Genomic DNA, 12,471 nt, shown 5'->3' on the forward strand with positions numbered 1-12,471 from the left:
ACTTGAATTTGTCTTTTGGAGTGCATGTGAGACACTTTCACAAATCTGTTTGCGCGAGGTTCTCTCGCAGTACGGCAAAAGAGAACTGGGCTTCATTGGCTCCATTATTATAAGATATGAACTGTCTGTATTTTAGTTTGAGTTTGGAGCATTCATTTTGGTACAATGTAAAAGTGGCGCTTTTTTGAACTATCAGAACTTGGAGCACAAGTTGCTGCCAGAACCAAAAGTGTAGCATATGTTACATGAATTTGGCGCAGCACATTAACAAGAGTAATCAACACCAGAAAAGTGGTGCAGCAGCTTAATGGAATTCCCCCCCAATATCTTTCACATTAGTTCTCCTTTAACGTCTTCCCACCAGCACAGTAACTAAACGGTCACAGATAGATTCCAATGCATCTTTGTGATTAGGAGCTTTCGATCACGTGCCCACTGTGTCAGCCAATCACAGCGATCACATGATTGTAATGCCTGCCTCTGCCTCCTGGCATTTTAATCCACTTACAGGGCTGGAAGGCAGCAACAGGAAGGGGTTAACTAAGTGGATATATTTTAAACAATGATAAAAAGTAGATTGGGAATGTAATTTTTCAAAAGAACTTGTATCTAAAAATGAAATTTTTTTCTTGCTTTGAAAAAAATGCTTATGTGGGATATCACACAGTTCTCACCTTGCATATTCCTGTGGATAAGGCGAGGAGTACCACGTCTGGATTTCAAAATTTCCAAACTCAATAACTGAAGGGTAGCGTCCAGTGTGGTCATCAATTGTTTGGCATCCTATTTTCTACCCAAGAAAAAAAAAATGGCATAACATTTACTTAAATGTCATTACATACATAAAAGTGTATTGATTCTATATATTATAGTAAGCTCTGACATGACTCTGACATGACTCAATATTACTAGCAGCGTATGCAGTGAATGATGAGAGAAGCTTCCCACCTGTTAGCTAGGTGTCTCATCACACAGCAGAAGCAAAAGAATGTTACATAATTTCTGCTTTCAACGTGAAATAGGTTGTCACTTTCACACCTGCAAATCAAGTAGTGTTTCCATATTTTTGTCCAACCCCTGTATGTATCCCAACAACATTGATTTTAAAAATGCATTTATTATACTTACCACTACTGCCTTCATTGAACAGACTCTTTACTTTCCTCTAGAGGTACTGCTAGGATCATCAGCATCTGACACTTCTGGGAACATCAATGCCTACTTCTATCTGTTGTGCTTTCCCTGTCAACTACGTCGCTAGTGTGCCCCAGTAGCTTTGAGTAGATACATTAATGACACAGTGGCCAGGAAGGTGTGTAAAAGCCACAGTATGACACACCAGCAGGTTGAATGAAAAAACTGACTTGGATTCCCCCATACACACATTCCAGGTGGTTGGGTAAACCCTCCTCGCAGTGTCATTGCATTCTGACAGCAGGGAGACTTCAGTCACCGACCCTCTGCCCTGCCCTGCCCCCCTCCAGTTCTCACTGGAGCGCCAGGTTGTGGAGGGGATGGGAGAGGCTGGCTCAGGCTCTCAGCTGTACGTTGAGAGTCTGAGCAAGCTGCCGGTCAGGCACCTGTGTGAACTGGCTGTTGTCGGGGTCACAGGAGTGCAAAATTAAGTGCACTCCTGTGACCTACATAAGAGGCATGGCCAAAATAGCTTTGGCCATACTTCTCCTTTAATTATGTAAAATTGTGGGTTCTTCCTTTTTTCATAGAAGGGTACCAATAAATTTGTGTACATTTGTATCTGAGGCGTTTACCTTTCTTCCTTCCTTCTAATGCCTCTGTGCTTTATAGGATACCAAGAAAATTTAACAACTTGACTTGACTGAAGCAGCGCCCCCTGCCATTGATGGATGCACCCAAACTCCACCCCCAGCATTGATTCTGTCATGTTTTTTTTTTTTTTTTTTTTTTTGAGATCCTTATGAGTGGCACATTCCTCTAAACTCCAACTGATTCCAGATAATGGCAGGATGGAGTTGCCTATGCAAGTTTTTTCCTTTGTTTTTACTAGTGTCGTAGAGCATGAGTGTTAGAATTTGTTAACTTGTTACAGGGACTTGGAACATGCTGAAGGCAGTGCACTGGCATGACAGCAAGGGAACTAGCATTTTCAAAAGGAAAAAGAGATCAACAATGGCAGCCTCAATAATTTTCTCATGACAAGTGAAAGAGAATGAGTAAAGTTTTAAAAAGGGGATTTATTTTATCCATGCCTTAAAAATGAGGACAGCCTAACCTTTCCTATGCATCATTTCTCACCTCACCCAAAATTATTTTCCTTCACAAAGAAATACATCTTCAGTAGTGTTTCCAGTGTGCCTTTTTTTGCCAAGCTCAAGACTACCAAACTCGAATGTGAAGTGTCGTGTGAATATATGAGGAGGACATAAAGAAATAGATATGCCAAGGACAGAAGATGCATAAAAGCTGTGAGCCAGCTCTAAACATCTAAGAAGTTTATTACTGCCACCAGAAATAGGATCCCCTCTCAAATATAGCTGGATTCTTTGCAGCAGAAGGTGCAGAAGAGTCTGCAGCAACTGAAATCAGGACCAAATGTCTAAGGGATCCATCTACATTCTGTGAAAGTGGCACATGTTCAAGGTAACTCAAATACCTGGGTTGGGGTTCTGAAAACCCAGCTCAGGTAAAATGCATTTCATAGCTTTTAGTACTGAAAGCAAGCAGAAAAATACACTTCCTGAGCCCTAATCCTAACTAAACCCCTAGGGCTGATCCTATTGCTGTAAATTCCCCTCACTCAGGCCCTGAAACTCCAGGCAGACAGCGAAACATACAGTTTTCTTACAGCTGCTCCCATATATACAAAGCATTTTAACTGCCAACATTTTGAATTTCTGACCTGCACAGTCTTGAAATTTACATAGTTCTGGTTTAAATCATAGCCAGGATAGTGACCTGCCCATTTATATTGCAGTTAAGCAATACAGCTAGGTCGCCTTCCTTCCTCCAACCTGTGAATGTATGCAGCATACCTGACTGGCCCCTAATGCTGCCCCTCCTTTTCCCAGTCTGAGTGAGGCTGTACATGGCATAATAAAAAGGTTGATATGAATTCAAATTCAGGTACCTAAACCTATGTGCATTTAAAACAAAAGCATTTAAGGCTTTTTTAATTTCAATAGTTTTTATTTAAACCAAAAAGCAGATATAATTTGCTGACATATCCAATACAGAGTAATCAAGAAAAGTTATAAAAAGACAATGCACATATTGCAATACAGAATGTTGATTACATTGGTATAACTCTTGACAGAAAGCATATGTACTATCAGCAAAAGCAAATGTGAAAAAAGATGCTCTTTATGAACAGTTGGCGTATAACAAAACCAGCTTTAAGAAAAAAGTCTGAAACAGGAAGTATAAAGTGCCACACCATAAAATGCTATCTGTATGTAGGATGTAGTAGTTGATGACTACAAGAGCGACCCATACTATTACTCGGAAGCCTTAATTATTGAACAAAAGGAAGGTTATAAGATGGTAACCACGGTTCCCAAGTAGATCTGAATTTAGTGTTTCGTTGATGATTACATGCCAAAAAGTATTCGTAAGAGCATTGTTATTGGACTGTGATGCTTCAGATAGGTTTGGGGCCAATGTTTGCTTCCACTTAGCAGGTTTGGGGCCAATGTTTGCTTCCACTTAGCAGTAATTGTAAGTTTAGCTGCAAAGAGAATGTGCATAACTACAGTTCGGTGTTGTATCAGAAATTGATCTAGAGTAATGCTATGTAAGGCTAGGTGCATTTAGGTCTTCTTTAATGCATTCATAACTGTATTAATTGGTGTTTCTGTCTGCCTGGATTTCAGCCTTAACACAACCTATAAATTAATCATTAAAAGACATCAACACTTAAGTTAGAACTAAACAGAAAACATTTAGGATAGAGTAAAGGAAGGTTTATAACCCCTGTCATTTTTTCCCCCCATTTGTGTCCCATTAGGGAGATTTTCCTTTGCTTCCAGCCCCATAGACAAAACAGGAAGAGAGAGGAAATCCCTCCATAGTGAGGGAATCCTGGGGTGTCACCAAGGTCACTAGAACTAGGGCCCCCATGGGAGGATTTCCCCTCTATTACTATTCTGGTGTCAACCCAATTTGGAATTTTCATTTACTTTTGATAATTGTAAACAGGATCAATAGGGTACATCTCCCTAATGCAAGCACAGTCAACAATGAAAACTGGCAGGTGTTCTAATCTCTCTCCACTCTATCCAATAAAAAAAGCTACCTTTTGTTACACTTCAACCTTGACTAAACTGTGTTATTTAGTCCTTAGGCCCTTTTCACATTAGCGAAACGATCAGCTCCGCCTGTCCATTTTTCAGGTGGACCTGACTAGACCCTCCAGTCTCCTCTGTAGAACGGCAGGTGTAAACGGACATGTGTCCATACACATGAGCCTACATCTAATCAGCTAAAATCAAACGAATAGGGATCTGTTCCCCATCCGTCTGGTGGAATGGATCAGACAGTAGTTGGTGTAAATGGACAGGTGGTCCTTTACATCCGACTGCCCATAGAGGAGAGCGAGCTGTGTCTGTTCTGCATACGAAGAGTGGACACAGACCAGCCATCCGCCTGCTTAGCAGACAGATTCCCTGCTGAGAAAGCAGACTCCAGCAGAGACTGCCCTGTGTGGAAGGGGCCTTAATCTAACCTTAACTCCTCACACCAAGGCTGAAATCTGGATAAATTAATATTGCCTAATTACAAAAGACGTGTTTTTCTTAAACTCCTTTGTGTAATTCTTTCAGATCTGTCCAGTAACCCAGCATGAAATAATTACCACTTACTGCCTCTGTGTGGGAGTTTCCTGTAGTAATGACTAGTTACTGCTCTGCTCTCTTTTCTTGTGCAAAATGACATGTTTTGGATCAGCCTCCCTGTTATATTCTGCAGGCAACCTTAAGTATGAGGACTTGCTGGGTCTCACCCACCCACAGGCTATGTGCAGTACAGACCTGATGTCACCAATAATTTTACAAAGTAACGTCTGAGTTTGCAAAGGCATTTGGTACTTCTGAAGTTGATTTATATCGTGGCTATTTAATAAATGTACATTAAATTACTGTGCTCACAGTTCAGCTTTAAGCCCTTCAAATGCACAATTTTTCCACCCCAAACATTATAGGGCATATTTATGCTGAGAACACTAAAGCACCCTCTCCAATTTAAAGCAGTGCTAAACGCAACCGTTTGGTACTTTCAGGTTCTCAATCTCCAGGCCTTAATAATCCATGATTTATTCAACAATTTTAGTACATTCTGAATTCAGAACTGTGATAACCATTGCTTTTGAGTTTGGTGGGTATATGTAGAGGCACACAACAGCATTTACAAGTTGAATAGTGGCTGCTTTATTGTTATTGTAAACAAGCGTATGACATCAGTTTGCATGTGTGGTGTTAACTAGGATTTGACTCCAGTGCAGTATTCCATATCCATTGAAAATGTTTCAGAAACTGGTGTCAGAAATAAGCCAAAATGCCCATTTACAATAGCCCTTAAATGCATCATGTGACCCCAATTCCTTAATGTAAAATAGTTTTTTTTCTTTCACACATTGCTACAAAAACACAAATTTAACACATGAATCAAAGGTCCTGCTAAAAGCTTAATTGATAAAAGCAATATGGTAATACTCACCTCAAAAGACAGTTCCCGTGCTTGTCTGAAAAGGTCAACATCTTCTTGGGAGACAAAGTCTGGCTTTTCTGGAACACAGATCAAATCCCACTTTTCCTGCTTGATATTCATCTTCAAGTCAGCATCTGACGTTTAAAGCAGAAATACCACTGAAAGGCTCAGACACATTGTAAGTATTCAACTGAGAATAGTGTAGGTTTGTATATAATAGTGGTTTTTAATTTTAAATACAGTTAGCAGTACAGACAGTATTGCTTCCAGGCCAATATTCTGTCATTCACTAAATCTGAGCTCTCAGTGTGCCCCCAGTCAGTACAGCCTTTGTGAATCACAAGGAAGCTATAATGCTTATCAGTATTTTTGTTTTTGCCATTGTGTCTCATTGGGGAGACTTTCCTTCACTTCCTGTATCATAGCCAGGAAGTTGTCCTCTTAGACAGTGTACCCATTGAAAGAGCTGGAGAATTTCTCCTTTATTCCTGTTCTGGTGCCAACTCAAAATTTGGGACTTTCACCCTCAGTGATAATGATCACAGGACAAACAGAGTGAATGTCTCTAACAGAGACATAGGCAGCAACAAAATCCTTCAAATCCTGCTCTACCGTATCCAAAACTACAAAATAAAAAATGTTTGGGCTGCAGTTGTATTTTAAAGTTTGTGACATTTAGGTGAACTTGTTACTTTGCACTACATGGAAAAACCATAGTTTCACATTAAACCAAATACTTCACAATTTCAGTTGCATTATAGTTGCTAGTACCCTTTCAATCATCTCTGTTTTTGAAAGTGTATACTTATAAATGCTTCAATATGCCACTGTAAAAAATTGGCAATACATTGATCCTGAAAGTCAACCTTTACATAATATCAGGAAGATCACACAACTGCTGTACTGTTTCAAATATATATCACACGCACGTTTTTTGTTTATAATTAAATGCCCAAATGCCCAACTGATGGAAGATGCCATTGAGATACAGGCTGCATACTAGATCCAAGGCAGATATCTCAAACAGACAGTGATAATGCAAGGGTGTGGAAATTTTCTAAAAAAACTACTTGTCTGAGGGACTAAATCGGGGACCCAATCTACTTGTCCCTCATGACAATCTACTTGTCCTGATAAAAAAAAAAAAAAGATATGAAGGGTTAATGTTTTCTTTAGGCAAAGGTGCTTTTAGGAATGTCTGGGGCTTTTAAAAACAAAAAGGGGCTTTATAGCGGACTTATACTATTAGTGTTTTTAACATTGTGCTGTTTATTTCCTCCTCACCTCCCTGCAGGTCTCGAGCACTGCACCCGGGGACTAGCAGGGAAAAGAGAAACCTTGCAGTTTGATGAACACTGATTAGGTGCTAGTCAGGAAAGAAGAATGTCTGGCTCTTTAAATGCTCAGCAGAAGCACGTCTGTTGAGTAAGTAAATCAGGAGCTGGCCCCAATGAGGGACAAAAAAAAACATAAAAAACCCCAAAACTTTATTTTTTCAGGTTGCCCTCACACACAAACACTTGGGTGCTCAGTATTAGCACCTGCTGAGTAGCCGAATCAAGCTCCAATGTCTGCTCTGTTAGGCCCTGTCCAAAAAATTTGCAGTGCAAATACCTTCAGCATTTGCAAAGGTGCAACAAATGATCACCGTTTTGTTTGTAAAATCATTAAAAAAACATACTGCATTATGGCCACCGGATGAAGCCGACAATCATACATTATGGTCACTGGATGAAGCCGACAATCATACATTATGGTCACTGGATGAAGCCGACAATCATACATTATGGCCACCGGATGAAGCCGACAATCATACATTATGGCCACCGGATGAAGCCGACAATCATACATTATGGTCACTGGATGAAGCCGACAATCATACATTATGGTCACTGGATGAAGCCGACAATCATACATTATGGCCACCGGATGAAGCCGACAATCATACATTATGGCCACCGGATGAAGCCGACAATCATACATTATGGCCACCGGATGAAGCCGACAATCATACATTATGGTCACTGGATGAAGCCGACAATCATACATTATGGTCACTGGATGAAGCCGACAATCATACATTATGGTCACTGGATGAAGCCGACAATCATACATTATGGTCACTGGATGAAGCTGACAATCAAAGGAGATAACCCTGTTACAAATTATACTGTGATCATTCGTTGTGCTTGCTTGAATGCACAAAAGCAGTATTAAAAACAAAAGTAAATATTTATTATATTGCAGCTTACCAATTCTGAGATGTTTATTAATTTCCATTTTAGATTTTCCTTCTATTTTCATCTTGTGATCCAGCCAGTAAGTCTGTTTTCTACAGAAAAGGTCTCTTGCAGTTACATGGATGAGACACACCATTTAGCACTGGCAGGGGTGCTTAAAATGATCCCCTTCAATTTATGCAAAACTTTTATACTAAAAAGAAAAACACTGTATGCTGTAACTGATAATAAAGTATTAGCTGGAGTTTGGCTTCAATTTGTTACTGTATTTAAACCTGCTAGTACATTGAATACTCCCCTCACCGAGTCTGACAATGCTACTGTCTAAATCTGTCTCTGTTATTCATCAAGAGTAGTGACTGTATAATACAGGTGGTGTGTTACCGGCCAGATCACCAGTTAAAAACAGAGGGAAAAGTACCTAAAAAAAAGAATAATAATACAGCTACTATATCTAATAACTGATAAGCTGCAGTAGATTACACTTTTGGTTTTAACACTGCATAAGACATCTACAGGACATTTTTTTTTATTAATACAAAGACTCCCTAACTGTCATACTCAATTTCAAACACAAACTCTGAAAATCGGAGCACTGTCTGCTTAAAGTCCCTTTCCTTTAAGGGTTCATTTGCAGTTGGCAGTGCTTAACCGCTTCCCGACCGCTCTATAGCAGCAATACTGCAACAGGGCAGCACAAAATCATGTATATACATGTGATTTTGTATTTCCGGGTAGGGGGCGTACACTGTTGATCACCGGGTCCTGGCTGGTGATTCCCCCGCCAGCACCCGGCGATAGCCGAGTATCACTGATGGGGGAGAAGTCTGTATGTAAACAATACAGATCTCTGCCGTCAGCTCCAGCACACCGCTTTGTATGGCTCTGTTGAATTAGCGTGCAATTGTCAGTTAAATTAACACAGCACCGTATTGCAAAAAATGGCCTGGTCAGGAAGGGGGGAAAATCCTCTGGACGGCAAGTGGTTAAAATGGAACGTTACCCATAACAGTTTGATAAACAAAAGAATATACATTTCATATTGCCTTACTGGATTTCAAACAGTATAGGTACTTATTTTTTTAAGGTTTTACATAGCTATACTTGAAAAAAGGGCCAGCATGAAGTGATCTAACATGACAGAATTTTTGGACTAAAGTTCCACTTTGAAGTATGATTCTATGCAGTGGTGAGGGGTTAAAACAACTCTCAGGTTTGTACCATATGTTTTGCAGTTAGGGAGATTTACCCTCTGAAAGTGAAAATAAAAACAATTTGAAATTGTTACTGCTGACTGCTTTATAAAAGGGGATTTTCCTAATATTGAAATTATATACTATCACTTCCAGTTAAGTCTACAGGACAGGAAGTAAAATGGCCCTAATTGGACACAAATAGAAAAAACAGGGGTTTTACCCCCCTTACTCAATCCAAAATGAACAAAAAAATGGAATTTTGAGGTACCTGTAAATTCCATATATTGTAATACAGTACAGGGCACAGGAATTGAGTCTTTCAAGTCTCACAAGTCTTATTTTGCTGCTACCTTCAGGTGATTGGACACTGGCAAAATGCTTTACTGGGACCTTCATCTAGGGTACCCATATAGCCTTCCCCACTTCAAGAGGCTCCAGGTAATTAGCAAGCAGTAAGAAGATCACAGAGAAAAGAGTGGAGGGCCATGTGCCCTGTACACTACTCCAAGGAATGAAATTTACTGGTACATTAAAATCCTTGTCATTTTAATTGTACAGTATAGGACTCAGAAATTGATTCTTAGGGTCAAAGGACCTGAAAGACAGTTGACAGCAGAAGTAACTTCCATCTAAATCTCAGATCAGCAGAGGCTCACTCAGCCACATGTCAAATAAATGGTTTTGAAAATGTGAACAGGGAAGCAAGCTGGAGGTCCTGCAACTTGTGGGGAAAAAAAAACATGTGCTAGATGCTGTAAAAAGCCCAAGCGTATCTTTGGGAGAATGGGCTCAGGTATGGGTGGAGGGAAATGCGAAAAAAAACAACCAGGCAGCTGGACCAAGGACAGAGGGACCACCCTGTGAAGAAACAGAGGAGGGGTTAATTCCCAAGGGAAGACATAGCAGGCGGCCATAGATGACAGTTCTGAACCCACCCATAAATTGAATCTTAAATTGTTTGACATGTCTTCAAGGTAGCATATAGAAAGGGAGAATGACATTTCTACAGAAGGGAAGAAGAGCCCCCAAGGAAGCAAGATGGTCTGGCTTCCAGGATTCCTTGTCTCTATGTAGCATAAGATCAAAAGGCACTCCAAAGATGAAAATAGGGTGAGCCATGGATCTCCCATGGCTCACCCTATTTTCATCTTTGGAGGCTACCAGGGGCAACAGAGAGAAGGTGGCTTCGTTTCTATAGAGAACATCACAAAGGGAGGCCTCTGCGTGGGCAAAAGCACTGAGAAGCCCTCAGAGGGAGACAGAAAGGTGCAGTGGGTGACAACTTCTGGCAAGGGACAGTGTGCAGGAAGTGCAAGAGCCAAGGTGTTTAGAAGAGGATACACAGGAACAAACCAAGGCCTGCAGGGTACCAAGAGCTAGGAGTTTGGCAATTACAAACAAAAGAAGTTGCAGGCTGAAACATGGAACATATTCTAGCATTGGGTTTCCCCATTATCGCAATAGGTGAGAACTACCCATCATAACAGATTGCAGAGTAATAGGGAAGAAATCTGCATTCCCCAGAAGAGAGAGGCATGCAACCTAGAGGTTGGAATACTTGTAACTTGTGAATATCAGTGAATTATTGATGGTGGGAGACATTTGGGTGAGAGTTTGTAGAACAGTCATAACTGAAGAAGTTTAGTGAGAGGCAGGCAAATGGGGGGCATCTACAGACCACATAAAAGGAGAGTGTGAACCTTACTAGTACTAAGCCAGGCCACTCAAAAGGTCAGGTTTTTTGAGAAGGCGAGAGCAGAACGGCTTCTCAGTCTATAAAAAAAAAGGCAACTTGGTGATCCGCAACCCCAATATGGGGAGGAAGGGCTCAGGGCAGAGTACAAGGGTTGTAAGCCAGGAAGATTTGATTATATGGAAATTAGTAAAAGGGGCTCCAGGCAGTGGAACTGAGTGGAGAAAACTGGGTATGGGCAGTCTTGAAAGAGACTGTCAGTATAACCCGAAAGTCTCCTGAAGGGGCAACCAAGGGGTGCTATTGAAAGCATGTTCCTAACCATGACCATCATGACAAAATGTCATGATAGAGGGCGAATGGGAAAAAAAAGTAATATCAGGATTAGACTCCGATACCTTGGGCAGTGCATTGCCAAGGTAGAATCCCAAGTAGAAATCGAAAGGAAGAAGTGTGAGGACTGGCATTAGGGCATATAGTACAAAGAACTAGACTGAGGGGTTTCATAGTAAAAGGTCTCAAAAGCACCCTGGGATAGAAATGACCAAGCGTTACAACATAGTACCAACGAGTATCGTGATTCTTAAAAGCAATGTAAGGACTACATTGATGTATGAAGAGATGGGAATTATAAACTATAACATTGAGTTTGCTATCAAAGATAGAAAATCTATGAGAGATAGAGTGGTATGTCAACAGGAGACAAGGCAGAAGCCTTGCTACTGCAATACACATATTGGCAGGTCTACAGGAGACCTTGCAGGAACCCATCTACTGCAGAAATTAGAACCAACGTATAAGGGCATAATGGGACAAGCAGCTGTAAATGAACAATTCTTTCCAAAAAGGAAAGGGATGACTACCCTTTGTGAATGTAAATCTGCAAGATGGGGACAGGAAACGGTTTGCTTTTTGTGAAACGGCAAGTAGGAAAGGATAGGAGAAAGGAAAAAAAAGGGCAGCAAAAACACTTTGTGTACCTCTTGAAAGACAGGGAGAAATAAAAAGGCCAGGATATCCCTGTACTAAGCTAGAGCAAATGTCAGGAGATGTCCTTCCACCACTAGGCGTGGAGGTAAACTTTTAGTGTGAAGATATCTGAGCAGGCCTGCTGGGCTCAGAGATGGAGGGGCGAACAGATGGTTTACATAAGATAGAGCAGGGTAATTCGACAGGGTGGTGTGAATGTGGATAGTGGAGTGGGAAACCTCTTTCCTCTGTAAATGCTTCAATGTATTCTACAAGATATTTCAAAGAGAAACTCTCCTTCAAAAAGGCATGCACAAATGCCACCTTTCCTGATCAGGGCCATTAGACTAGGCTCGAACGCATAAAATTATTTGCATACCCACAAAAAGTAAGGACATTCTGGAGTTTGACTAACTATTCTCCATGACGTCTATGCAAAATAGTAACAATGGGAGAAAGAGGTATAATCTGGCAGAATAGGAATAGGAAGAATAGGATTATCTATTTCAGGAAACAGTTCACTTTTGAGTTCTTCAGTTCAGTTTGCCATACTCTGGGCAACAGCAAGGTGTCAACAGCTGGCTGCAGAGCTGGACCTGCTAGAACAAAGGATGACTTCCAGAGAGACTCCAAACACCTATCTGAATCCTTAAAGGGAGGCATACCCTCAATAGAAACAGATTTAGTGCAAGAA

At 40.8% G+C, this 12,471-nt stretch overlaps 1 protein-coding gene across 3 annotated transcripts in view; it reads right to left on the bottom strand.

Moving 5' to 3' along the window:
* The window catches only part of KAT6B (lysine acetyltransferase 6B), a 208,415-nt gene that overhangs the window by 60,707 nt on the left and 135,237 nt on the right, over window positions 1–12,471 (bottom strand). For all 3 annotated transcript variants that reach the window (XM_089682585.1, XM_089682583.1, XM_089682584.1), the window contains 2 exons: window positions 5,689–5,813; window positions 675–790 (listed from right to left, as the gene is read on the bottom strand). In XM_089682585.1, the coding sequence (XP_089538711.1) occupies window positions 675–790; window positions 5,689–5,813 (241 nt within the window). The remainder of the gene's footprint in view (window positions 1–674; window positions 791–5,688; window positions 5,814–12,471) is intronic.

Source organism: Staurois parvus, unplaced genomic scaffold (genome assembly GCF_062004578.1).
Source record: "Staurois parvus isolate SC_StPar_1 unplaced genomic scaffold, SC_StPar_1.0 ptg000291l, whole genome shotgun sequence".
NCBI classification, from domain to species: Eukaryota; Metazoa; Chordata; class Amphibia; order Anura; family Ranidae; genus Staurois; species Staurois parvus.